The 13,665-nt window shown below is 39.4% G+C and overlaps 1 protein-coding gene across 1 annotated transcript in view; it reads left to right on the top strand.

The window, feature by feature from the left end:
* Window positions 1–13,665, top strand: part of LOC149086948 (uncharacterized) — a 70,690-nt gene that overhangs the window by 38,335 nt on the left and 18,690 nt on the right. Inside the window, exons 2-4 of the mRNA XM_089231155.1 lie at window positions 2,139–2,407; window positions 4,920–5,149; window positions 8,283–10,791. Of these exons, the coding sequence (XP_089087281.1) occupies window positions 2,243–2,407; window positions 4,920–5,149; window positions 8,283–10,791 (2,904 nt within the window). The 5' untranslated portion in view covers window positions 2,139–2,242. The remainder of the gene's footprint in view (window positions 1–2,138; window positions 2,408–4,919; window positions 5,150–8,282; window positions 10,792–13,665) is intronic.

Below are 13,665 nucleotides of genomic sequence, written 5' to 3'. Positions count from 1 at the left end.
TCTATTATGGACATTTTTATTGGTACAAAAGAGTTCCAAATTGTCAGTAATTTTCTCTGAAGACATTTTTTTTTTTTTTTTGTTATTTAAATCTGGAATTATTTTCCGCTAATATCAGTTAAAGGTGACGGTCTAAAAACGCACTTTTATACTCATAATAAAATTCACTGTTCTTCAAGAAATTGTTAACCATTGTCTTAAACGTGTTAATATTCTATCCAATTTCTTAAAACGAGTATCGTACATTCTGCTATGAGAGATGGCCTTTCACACCTCTTCCCATCTTTACAAATCGAGCTTCTTGGAAAATAACCACATCGAATTACTCAAGAAGCTCCTAGAAATGATGATATCTAGCCAAAGGACATGCAAATAAGGTAAGTGACGTGAAAAAAGAGGAGTGGCCTTACATGGGTTTTTTCCGATTGTCCAATTGCATTGAACTCTAGATAAAATATATATATTGAAAAAGATAATTCGATTTTTCATCGTAAACTTAATAAGTTTTAACTTAAACTCTTAAACGATAAGTTTCTTTATTTTCATCTCAGTCATCATGTATGAAAAAAATTTGGGAAAATTCTAACGGTTACTTATTGTTTTAATAGCCATTTTTCACCTGACAATAATTTCTCCCCCCCCCCCCCGTATTATTTTTTCAATATTCATTTCTATTCTACCCAATCGGAAAAAAGCTACGGATAATAAGCAGTGTTGTATACAGGGTGATTCCTAAATTCTTTCTCGCCGCATTTTATTGGTGTGCCGTCGATCCTAGAGACGTACTTCCAATTAAGAAAAAGAATCCAAACAGCTTGCTGACCTTAGACACGTCATTAATGTTGCAAGGGGTTGTGTAGTTATTAAAATTTAAAAATTATTTTTTCATATCCGGTCACCCATTTCTCAAAAACCCAATTAGAAAGTTTTTTGTCCTGTCTGTCCAGCGGTCAACAACAAAAAATTCCACGTTTTTAAGTACAATATTGGCAGAGACATGTGATTTTAAAAAAGGAAATTTGAGAAGGAACAGCATACAAATCGGGGAAAGAAGCATTGTTCATTAGTTTTTCCTGTTCTTTTCCAAATTTCCTCCGTTTTTAAATTAAAATATCACTGCAAATATTACGTTCAGAAACGTGGATTTTTTTTTTTTTGCCTCAGGAGAGATAGGGCCACAACTTCCTAATTGGGTTTTTGAGGACAGAATGTGCGTATAAAAAGTCATTTATTTTATTTTAATAACTATACAACCCCTTGCAACACGAATGACGTATCTAATCTCTATACACGTTGTTTGGATACTTCTTAATTGGAAGTATGCCTCTAGGGTCAATGGTCCGCCAGCAGAATGAATTAATTAAGTAATCACTTTGTATAAAAATATCCGCACTTAGAAATATGGATATTTTTCAACTCATTAAGCAAAAAAATATAGTAATTTTCATTTCATATCATTTTTTTAAAGATCTTTCGAGTTTGTGATGTCAGAGGAATACAACAATACAAAATGCTTTTCAATTGTGTCTTTTAAGGATTTCACAATACTAATACAAAAGAAAGTCAGAGACACACACACACATAATTGCTTTGAGAGAATCGAAGACGTACATGGCGATAGTCTGAGTGAAGCGATGCATTAAACATCTGGTGCATCCCATTGAAAACGAAATGACATATTGTTCTTGATATAGGTCGAACGAAAATTGAAAAATAAATTGGGAAAAAGTGTCTATATGTTGCTCATTGAGCATATCATACCGTTTTCACAGAAAAAAAAAACCCCATAATTGTTTCATTTACAATTTTACATGTAACTCTCTCGCTTGTGTCTAATCAGTGAACCAGTGAATATAAGAGAAAAACTGTTTCGCTCTCCAACATTGCATGTTCAGCTATTTTCCCGTTAGCCCAATTTTACGCATAATTATTGTCCCGTAAAAAAAAAAAAAAAAAAAGGAGGAGCACATACAGTACTTCTTATTGATTTTTTTTTTTGTTAGAAAACTAGATAAGAGATAATTCGTCCGTTTATTATTATTATTATTATTATTAATAAATTGTTTTCCTTATCCGTGAGATATGTTCCCCGTTATTCACTATCTTAAGATTGACGTTGAAATGATCGATCGTTTCAGGTGAGGTTCTCGTCGTGATGGCGTGAGGATTCGGGACAAAAACACAGAAGAGGTAAGAAAAGAGCGTCTTTCTCTGTGGGTGCGTTCCCGAGGATAATCCGAAAATGTCCGTGATCTGCCAGAACTTCGTGCAGAACGCGTGGAGAAAAGATCTCTGCTCGAACTGCTTCAAGTCCGAAGCCGACCATGCTGTAACGGGCTGCAGGAACAGCCTCGACCGGCTGAGTACCGCTGGAAGGTACATACCGCAAGCTGCGACGCTGTACCAGGTAAATTCACATCTTGGTTTTTTTGTGTAATTCTGTGCTCAGGTGGTAATGTTGTAATCCAGGGGGATCTTCAACCATTGATACACAGCGGGTCAAATCGAAACATGGAGCCCGTGAGCCACCGACTCATGTTACTTAGTGACATCATGACAGAAGAGGCCAATGGAGCCCTGGGTTAAACAGGGACAAAAATAATTGAAGGCTTTTCATCATTCTGAAATTATGTCTTTTTTATTAATTATCAACTTTGATTAGTGCCGAAATAATTTTTTCATTAGCTCTGAAAAAATTTTTGGTAAATTACAGATTGAATAAATAAATTCTGAAATCACTTTAAATGATTCTTTAACTAATTATTTAGATAATTCTGAAATTATTTTCCGTCTCAGTATATCTTGAAACCATTTCTTTCAATAGTTATGTAATTATTCTTTTATTGACTGTGAAGTAATTTCTATCAGAAATTATGAAATTATTTCTCTCATTGATCCATGTTATTTTTTTCACAAAATTTGAAATTATTTGTTTTAAAAAGGTTCAAAAACTATTTCTTCCGTTTATTCTAGAATTATTTATTTCATCAATTCCAAAAAACTATTCCTCTTTCATTAATTCTTTCTCTATTTCTTTCAAACCCAGCACCAATCCGGTCTATCACCATGGGCAATTTACTACCAATTGAGTTGTGCCGGAAGTGTAAGTGTGTGTAATTAATTTCAGTGTTCTAGAATTAATTCCTTTCATTAATTCTAGTGACGTCTTAGCGCATGGGGCCCACCCGGGCACGGACCGGAGGCCTCAAGAGAAAAGGGGGACCTCAGAAAAATAAGAAGTGGTTGAATTCTTCGAGAATTTGCCTGGTAGGGCCTCAGAAAAATCACTTGGCCCGGGTGCCCATAATTCTCTTAAGACGGCCCTGTCCTCCGGCCACGATAGAAAGCTTCAAGGGCCAAATAAGACCCGTGGGCCACGCGTTAAAGACCCTTAAATATGAGCCAAAACTGACTATTATTATTTTTAATTATTTGTGTTTATTGTATAAAATGCCCAATAAATTGTATATTGTATAATAGAAATATTTAAATCTGTATATACTTTTTTTTTTTAATAATGTGTTTTTATATTCAATGTTCATGTATTTTATATTTTTATATGCATAATAAAGCACCCGACATCGCCCAGCCCACTCATCCGGGCAATGGCTAAAATTGACAATGGTCGATAGAGCCTGGGCGGTGCACGGAATGAAATGAAATGTATAAAATGCCCATTAAAAAATTAGTTAGTTAGTTAGTTAATTAATTTGGGTCGATATCTTTGCTAGGGTTGTTTGAGTTAAGTGCACATATATTAGTGTGCCTCAAGTCTTAACTTGAAAAAATAATCATCAAAAACCATTTAAAACTGTTAAAAATAACTTACATACATGTGTGCCTCTGGCGCAAAGAGGGCAGAGGCGTACGCAGGACTCACTTTTGCAGGGGATACAAAAAGCTTGGGGAGGGAACACAAAAAAAATTTTCCCGAGAAATTCCAAGTTACTATCCTTGAAAACGCATTTAAATTAACATAAAAGTGATCAATAAAACATATAAAGGGTATTTCTTTAGATATTTTAATTTTTGGTCACCTTTGGGGCGAGGAGAGGGTACAGGTAGCCCGTGCTCCCCCCCCCCCCCTTGCATTTACCTCTGGAAGAGAGCAAGTAACTTTTTTTTCAAAAGTGCAAGATAGCAAATTTTAAATAACATCTTGTGGCTTTCTGTGGCTTTTTGAATTATTGTTTGACTCACTATTCTGTGGTGTTTGTTCAGAACAAATCACATTTGGAGATATACGCATTTTCACATTGTCATTTAAAAATAATACTGCATACACAGTATCTATGAAAACAGGTGTGTTTTGAGATAATGTTTTATATAGCAAGAGAAAGGAAATATTGAAATATAATGAGTTTTGATCCCGTTTTATGCACCCCCCCCCCCCTAATATTTTGTGGCATGATTCAGTTTCCTAGGTCTGGCCCGTTAATGATAAAATAAAATGAAATAAAATCATTATCTCATTTCTAAGGCTTGGAAGTTTTTTGAGAAGTAAACGTAAATTATTAGTTTTAAATAAAAATAAGACACGCAGAAAATCCCACGGTACTTTTTTTCCCACGCTCCATTGCGTTCAGACATAATCAGCGTGGGACTATGGAAGTACCATCTTTTTTTTTACGTCCGGCCCGTTATACATTCCTCATTGTATCACGCGATTCGTACGAGATAAATTGTCCATGCCGATGCCTTCAGAGGAGAAATCTCATCGATAACATCTTTGACCAATGCAGGTTGTCGCTGCGCAGGTAACGGGTGTAAAAATGACATTTCCGTATCTCCGAATGTCGGCGTATCGGATTTATGTCGATGCGTGAACCTGTTCATGCATCATCAATGCTGGTATGCACTATCTTGGGCTGATGTGAGTGTGTGTGTGCTATATGATTTATTTAATTCTTCCGTGACAGAGTCGAGGAATCTCCACGAACATCCACTGGCGACCGCTTCTAGCCGATCCGAGCAGCAAATTGCAGGTCGGAGGCAGGCTATCTCAGTCAAGGGATTTCGGTGGTTCTCAGGGCAGTCTCTTGGACGACAGCGCCAGCGAGAAGCGTCATCCGCAGCTCAGGAGCACAAAGTCGGACGTCTCTTCTAGGGGGATTCTTAAGGATACCACACCGAATAAGCTATCTCGCAGGTATGAACCACTGATCCAATTCCTTAATTTATGCTGATAATAAGATTCAAATACCATTCATAACCCTTTCTGTTCTCAATCAGACTTTTTTAAACGAGTTTTTCATCAAATGTTAAAGATACGCGTTAACCATAAATGGAATATATTCTAATTGCTATTAATACGTAACTTGAGACAGGAAAAACTGAGTCGAATGGATTTTGCATCTAAGTTAAGTTTATATATACAAGGTGCAGACATTGTATTGGGTATGGCATTTCACTAACAAACCGTTAATCCTAGAGGATTGCCTTCCAGATAGAAAAAGTTTCCAAATAACGTTTAGTATTCAGATATGTTATTCATGTTTGAAGGGGGTTGTATGGTTATCAAAATAAAAAAGTGACTTTTTATAAATTTCCCGTGGGCACCAAAACCCAATTAGAAAGTTGTTGCTCTGTCTTTCTTGATGCAAAAAAAAATATTTCATGTTTCTAAATATTCACTGAGATATTCGAATTCGAAAAAAACGAACTCGTTGCCCTGTCACTCCTGGTGCCAACAAAAAAAATTCACGTTTCTAACAAGGAAAGGGTCGCTAGGTGTCATCCTCAAAAAATTATGAAAATATTACAGTACATTCATCTCACTCAGTAACACATAAAAAAAATAGTGGCGGAGTTCAATTATTAAAGTTGCAGTGTAATATTATACAGTTAACTACTTATCGCCTCTCGAGCTTCTGGACGATATGTATGAACGTCTTTTCCAGCTTCCCCCCCGTAGAAACTCTCTCTAGTAATAGTAGAACCTCGTCTATACGACGTTCAAGAGCCCGAGCCAAAACGTCCTATTAATGTGTAAGTCCTTTAAACTGAGAATTTTTGAAGAAAATGAATTCTCTCTCTTCCCTCACAATCACACACACACACAGGCTTTTACGAAATATCATAAAATTCAATGTGTTTCATTCCATCTCCAACTCTAATAGAAAAAAATATTTCAATAACATTTTCGAGGGGAAAATAATTAAATCGCGCATTTCAAATCACTTAAAGAAATAAAATTTAGTGGTACTTTTTTTTTACTTTTGCGGTACGACATTGGGTAAAAAATTGTAATAAAATCTTCTCGAGTTGGGAAATTTTTTTTTTTTTTATTGCATCAGGAAAGACAGAGCAACAACTTTTTAATTGGGTTTTGGTGCACACGGGGAATGCATACATTTTTTTTTTTTGATAACTATACAACCCATTGAAACATGAATGACATAGCTGAGTACTTCACGTTATTAGGAAACTCTTTCTAATTGGAAGTATATCTCTATGATCAACGGCTCGCCAGTAAAATGCCATACCCCGTTTGATATACGCTCTGTATAATATTTATATATATTGTTTCCTTTTCCTGTTTTCACATATCTTCTTCAGTCACCTTGTGGGACAATTATTGCTTTAAAATTTGTATTTACTTGTATATAGAGTAGATGTCAGAGTTCATATGTTTGTATTTCTGTCTCTGAAATGTTTGGAAATTGTGCAATGTGAATGGGGTACACATATGTACAATTTTACTTTGCTTGTTATTTTACTGTGCTTGTATGTATAACTATGTTTGAAAATAGTGGAATGCGTATGGGATGAGCATATATATTATTTCATTTTGCATTTTAAACATATTGAAAATAAATATAGGGGTGATGGCTTTATATATGCCGTATATATAGTGCCGTAGGATATGGACCGACCCATCACACGGTTAATTAGTTAGTACCGTATATACAGGGTTAAAATACAACACAACACTAGACACAACAATACACACTCAGATTATTAGGTACACGCACTTACACTTGCGGCACAGCTCACTAGGCAGTAAGTTGCCCATGGCGTGACCTGAGTTGCGTTCGGTTTGAAGGAAAGAAAGTATATACAGAGCATGCGTCAAATCTTGCTACAGACAGGGCCGTCTGAAGAGTATCATTGGTCCCCCGGAGCAAATTGATTTTTCTCAAGCCCTAACAAATTCTCGAAAATTTCAACCAGATCTCATTTTTGTGAGGCCCCTCTTCGCTGGAGGCCCCCCGGGCCGTGCCCGGGTGGGCCCCATGACTTAAGACGGCACTGACCACAGAAATCGAAAGGCCTATCAACGGTACAATTATTCAAGCATTAATTCATTACACTTCACTGATAGTTAGAGAAATTGATGGCAGCACTATAACAAGCGTTACACAAAAACAAACTTTACGTTATGTTCACAACACGTCCACGCATATTCCAACATGTACCAATCCGTTAGAAATCCCGCAGAAGAATATGGACGAGGTGCAAGAGTGATTCGGTAGTATATACGGGGCAGACGATGTGTCCTGAAAACATTTTAAAAATTAATAACAAATCAACCGATTCACATAAAAAAAGATGCGGTTTGCACTAAAATACTTATTATTTTGGTCTAGATTCACCCGCCTCCCCCCCCCCAATAAATCCAAAAAGTTCGGATTTTACTCACAGGTGGCGCTGTAAAACGAAAAACACGACATAACACATAAATGCAATACAAACAGTGCCTAATTGATGTTTATGACAATTTGCCGTTCATAAAACTTCACATTTCAACATGAGCGCCACGTATTAAAGACGTATTAAATTCTTAATACGCTTTGATGAGCGCCCTCTTTAGCTTGGATTACATCTAAGCAAGAGAAAGAGTGCTCTAAATAGTCTCTGTTTGTGTTGCATTTTATGTTATGTCAAGTTTTCCGTTTTACAGCGCCGCCTGTGAGTGAAATTTGAACTTTTTTTTTATTTATAAAAAAACAAAAATTACAACCAATAGAGATAAAGGATGCGGAGTGATATCAAAAATTGGTACAGCGGTTCATTTACATCAGGACCCTAGTTAGAGCGAACAGAGTATAGTTGCCTAGTAACAAAGAATCCTCACGCGATGATCGCCCTTCATTGCCGAAAGCGGAGAAATCTGCTCAAGATGATGGTTCCTCATCGCCTTGCGCGTAGAAGTCCATGAGTGATTATTATACCTCATCACATCTTTTAGCCCAGTGAAACCCAATATGTAAAAAGTGTGTGAAGAAATATCAAAACAAAATAAAGGATACCTTTAATTTCTTTTTTCTTTCCCCTTGCAGAATCAGCGTTGGATTCTCTTCAGACGAACCTCTCGTGATCGGATACGGTGGCAATGATTACGATTCAGATGAATCCCCTTGGGAACTCGGTTCCGACGACGGTTCCATCAACCTCGAACTCCTGGACGTGACCGACGAGGACAGAACCATAACGAAGCTGACGAAAAACAACACCGAGTTCAATTCCCTCAACGAAAACCTGATCCCGTCTCCACCACCAAGCGACACCCTGCTGACGAAAGGCAAAGAAACGAGACCGTCGTCGAATCTGAATGGTAAATCCACATACAGCTCGTCCAAATCCACGGTTTCGAACTTCAACAGCTTCGAAGAAGAGAAAATCCAGACGAATGGGAAACGCGATGACAATAAGATAGATTATTACTATTTCAGTTCGTCGACGACGACGAATGAGTCGCTGAAGACGTGTCATAACTCGATCCACTGCAAATCTAATTTACTAACTGAAGCCATAAACTTCGCCGACGAGTGCAAGGAGATGAGTATCATCGCCAAGGATATCCCGGGAATCCTTAATAACATACAGAACAATAACTTGGAAAATCGTATCAGGACTGCAAACCTAAACGAAAAAAATATTGAGAAGTCACGGAAGAGTATCTCAGATAGAGGAACCAATGGGGAGTGTCAGACTGTTAGCAACAGCAATGGGTTCTTGCTAGTACCCAAAGCTGACAACAGCGAGACCGGATCCGATTCCGATTACTCCACGTCGAAACAAAACATAGGGGAGTCGTCGACGGATACGGAATCGTTCCACGATGCCGAGGATATGCCTATGATACCATGCTCATCATTCCTCCACGGAAAGGTCGAAGGGCATCATAATCAACGCCCTCAGATGGATCCCAGGAATATCTCCAGAAACAACATAAGCAAGCCATTCGAAACGAGCTCCATGTCATCTTCATCAGACATGTCTACTTTCTCAGATGATTCCGATTCTCATAGGTGTCAAGAGGACGCGTACCACGAATCGAGACGCAATGGTCAAGAACTCGCTTCAGATCGCGTCACCAAGAAACCAGATTCGAGGGTGAATCAAAACAAACCGAACAACCACAGGGATGACACGTCTGTGACTTCATCGTCACAGAGTAATTCGACGTACAAATCGGTGCCTCTGTACATCCATAAAAAACTGCCATCACCCAGCGAAGTAAACGATGTTGTTCCCACAAAAAACATCATGAGTAACGGAGTGAAATCGGATGACTGCGGCACGATGCCACTAGAAAAGAATCGTGAACACATCAGCAGCGATAGTGGGATCAAAGATTCGAATCAGTCTAATAGGAGATCCAACAACCAATCGAGTCACCCGGATAACCCAGACGAAAATCACAAACATCAAAGCCAGTCATCAAAGAACTCACATTGCAATAACAAGAGCGTTCCCAATAAGACTTCACTGACTGGAAGGATGAGCGGCTACGTGACGCCGGAACCCGACCCGTACCTGAAAACGCCAGCAAACAATGCTCAATTGGTAGCTCCTGTGGAGAATAATCCTTCGAAATGTGGTCCACACGAGAACGCGAGACCCGTATCAAAAGACTGCGATGCTATTCCCTGTGATAACCTGTATGTACAACAAGAAACGCATTCCCAGATCGGCGAAGAAGATCAAACAAGCTTCGATGATGTCTTATACCAGGATTCACTCGAATCCGCACCAAGTTCGACGAGAAATTCGCCGAACTCGGTCCAGAACAGGAAGTCGAAGCTCGCCGCACTTGCTCTGGAACTCGAAAAGGCAAGATGCGATTCAAACCTCTTGTCCAGCAGCGAGTTCAAACCTCCCCACATTCCACCGGACACGCAAGAAATCACAAAAACTGCCGCAGCTCAAAGCAATAGCAAGTCTAAAGACTCAGTCGGAAAATCTAAAAAGACGCGTTCGGATAATACCAGCGGCGTGAATGCGGCCTCTCAGAACGATGACGGCAAGTACCCGTCCATAAGACGAGGCCAGAGTTTGGTCTCTTCCACCACGACAGCATCACAGAATACGTCTCTCCCGGATCTCCTTCCTCCAGAGAACACGACTAAAGTGAAGAAGAGCAGATTCTCCTTGAAGAAACTTCTCAAGAGGGGAAAGGATTCCGACACGCTGGTGATCAATAGCCCGAGTGACTACAACCCTAAAGCCTGGAAAAACCAGACCTTCGACAGGTCGAGGCTGAGCTTGGAGATTATCCATCCGATGGACCTCAACAGCGATTCTCCACCGAGTGCTGATAGTACTCCCACGGAAGATAAATCTCACGCGTTCAGCATCAATCCATCCGGTAAACACAAGGGTCGGGGTTCGACTCCTCGCGCCCGGAGCCTGTCGGCGCTGCCGCAGTTGGTTTCTTGCATTTCGGACATCGGGGAATTGCGTCAGAGCGATCATTACGAAGATAGTATTTCGTCACTGGAGAGAACTCATTTGGACATGACCAGGAAAGCCGGAACCGTGGCCGAAAGGAGCAAAAAGTATAAGGTAAAAACACATATAATTTTCTTTTTATCACTGATATACTGCTTTTGATATACTGATACACTGATATACTGGTCCTTTCTATACCCAGGGGTTCTTGACCTTTTCAGCCACGATCCCAAAATCAACAAGATCAGCTTCACGACCCATCGATCAGTTTATTTGTCGAAATTCGTGACTCAGTGACGGAATAAGGATATTTATATCCTTGATTTGTACTATGGGTATCTAGGAAGCCCCTGCGAATAAATTTTGGGTCGTGACCCATAGCTCAATATACCCTGCTATAATCCGACCAGCACCGGTTAAGCGCAGCTCCAGAGTAAGGGGAAAGGGGGATGATGTGGGGCGATCATCCCTCCCAAAAACCGAATTACATTGTGGAAATTTGACTGTCCAATGAAATATTGAACTATTGAACTAACCTTCGCCACTCCCGACGTAAATTACCATCGATCCATGCATACCCTGGGAGACATAGAGTTCAGTGAGCTCTTTTCTTGTGGGGGTTTTTACGCAGAGCCGTCTCACCATTATTAGCCCCGGGGTAAAGCAATGTTTTGAGGACCCCCCATGCATTTTACTGAATTTCATTTTTGCAAACGAAAATGAAAAACCCGATTTCATCACGCAGTCTCCTATGGGCATGAGGACTGGAGTCATGAGCTTATGGTTAAGATGTCTCCAGTTCTATGGGCAGCTCTGCTAGATTTTAAAAGTTGTGTGTCCCATTTTTTCCCACCATATTTCACTTAACAGCTTTATATTTCTTCCCATCAGTAATTTTTTTTTCACAGCTCTCAGTGAATCCAATCACTCGTGGTTCTCCTTATGTACCTGATTTTCCCCCGTTGCCCCCTTAGTATTTACTAGGACCATAAGAGTTGATAAACCCTGTATTGGATGTACATAATTAAATTTAACAAACTTATACAGCTGTCTACAGCCGTAACTATTCATCAAAAAATTATGAAAAGTTGGAATGTAAAAAGTAATTCAGGGCAAAAACTCAGTTCCAACATTCATCACAAGAGGCCATTTTCTATGTGAATTGCATTTACATGCTAATCTTTTGCAAACATGAGACCAAGCAGCTTAAGGTACATGACAGTGTATCTGAACATCTTCTGCACTGAACCATTTCCATTATAATTTCGTCACCGAAGAATATAATGTTGAGTCTTAACACGAACGTGCTTTAGGGGCCATTCAAGTATTACGTAAGCAGATTTTTGGCCATTTTTGATCCCCCCCTGTCAGCAAAATTTCGTCAGCAGCTTAGAATATTTCATATCTTCAAAAAGGTTGGTTGATGACGTAAGCAACCTTCAAACCCCCCCCCTCCCCCCTCGTCATCAAAAGTCAGCAAATCCGAACCCCCCCCCCCGATGATGACGTAATACTTGAATGACCCCTCACTGGTGAAACTCTTTTACGAGCAGGTGGCGGGGGGGGGGGGGAGGGGGGAGGATTTCACACCAAAAGCTATGCAGACATTTTTGATGTTCAAGGGGAGCTTCGAAAATTCTCCCCATCACTTCCTTGAGACTTTCCCAAAGTGTCATAATTTTCTGATGGGCAGTTAAAAGACTGTAAGCCACTCGTGCTCAATCCATAGCCAGTGAGCCAAGTGTGGCCCTCGAAGCTATCTGATGTTTCCCGTGACTTTAAACCTAATTTTGTAAAAATGAACTAAGCGGCACATAACCAGATAACGAGTGACCAGAGGCAAATTCCCACATCACTTATGTGACCTGGGGTGCTGTTCTAGATCACTTAAGTGGGCTCGCGGTGGATCCTTACTTCGCTTAAGTAGCCCGAAACACATTTTCAGATAAATTTAAATAGCCCGCTGCACATTTACAGACCACTTGGCTTACTAGTGACACATTTTCAGATCACTTAAGTTGCCCGCGGGACATTTCCAGATCATTTGAGAGAACTGCGACACATTTGCAGATCGCTCAAGTGGTCCCGCCGAACGTTTTCACACCAGTGAAGTGGCCCTCACTCTCCAAAAGTTTGAACACCCTTGCTGAAGACAGCTCAAAGCTGAGGAAACCCTGTAATGCAACAAACAACGAAAGTGAAAAAACACCAGAGAAATTTTATTCTAAAACAAAAACTTTTTTTCCTCACGTGGTATTTTTGAGTTCCAACAGCTGAATACCGAATTCGCATTTTTGCGAATATATGGTGCACGTGAATATCCGAGTACGTACTCGGTTTGTCTGCGGACGGACGAATCATGGACGCGCCACGGCTGAGTAAATCAAAACACGCATGTCACATTCCATACTAGATTTCTAGGAAATTTACCTCTGCGTCTCTCTCGGATAGTATTGTTTGCTCAGTTGCCAAGTTATATCTGCGCAATGCGTGCTATCAACAAATATGGGTGAGAGCATTTCAAAAAAAGAAGAAGAAAAAAATTTTTTTTTTTTGCTGCGTTTATACGACATTGAACTTTGTTGTTGTTGTTGTTGCCTTTGTAAAACGTTTCAAGAAAACAATGTCTTTATATGGGGAGGGAAAATATGTCACTTTTTTTTGACAAGGCGCTCGTTTTACTTTCTATATTGACAAAGTCAGCTGATCTTTTTTATACACGTTTTTCGCTATTTGTAAAATTACGAATTTGTCTTTTTATAATTATTGCTATTTTGAATTGGAAATGGCAATTCCGAGAGGAAAAAAATGTGTGGACAATAACTGCGTGACTGTTGAGAGATGTTTATAATGGTGCTCTCTCTCTCTCTGTGGCTAGACCCGTGTTTATGTACAGGGCGTCGCATAAATTCTTGAACAGTTTAAAAATTCATAAGAATTGAAGGAATTGATACATTTAAATGCGGTTTGCGGAAAAGTTATTCCCAC

The sequence above is a fragment of the Pholcus phalangioides genome, unplaced genomic scaffold (assembly GCF_987345545.1).
Source record: "Pholcus phalangioides strain wild (caught in Gottingen) unplaced genomic scaffold, Ppha-v1.0 ptg000004l_1, whole genome shotgun sequence".
NCBI lineage: Eukaryota > Metazoa > Arthropoda > Arachnida > Araneae > Pholcidae > Pholcus > Pholcus phalangioides.
Note: the sequence above shows the minus strand (reverse complement) of the source record. Positions and strands in the feature narration are given on the sequence as shown.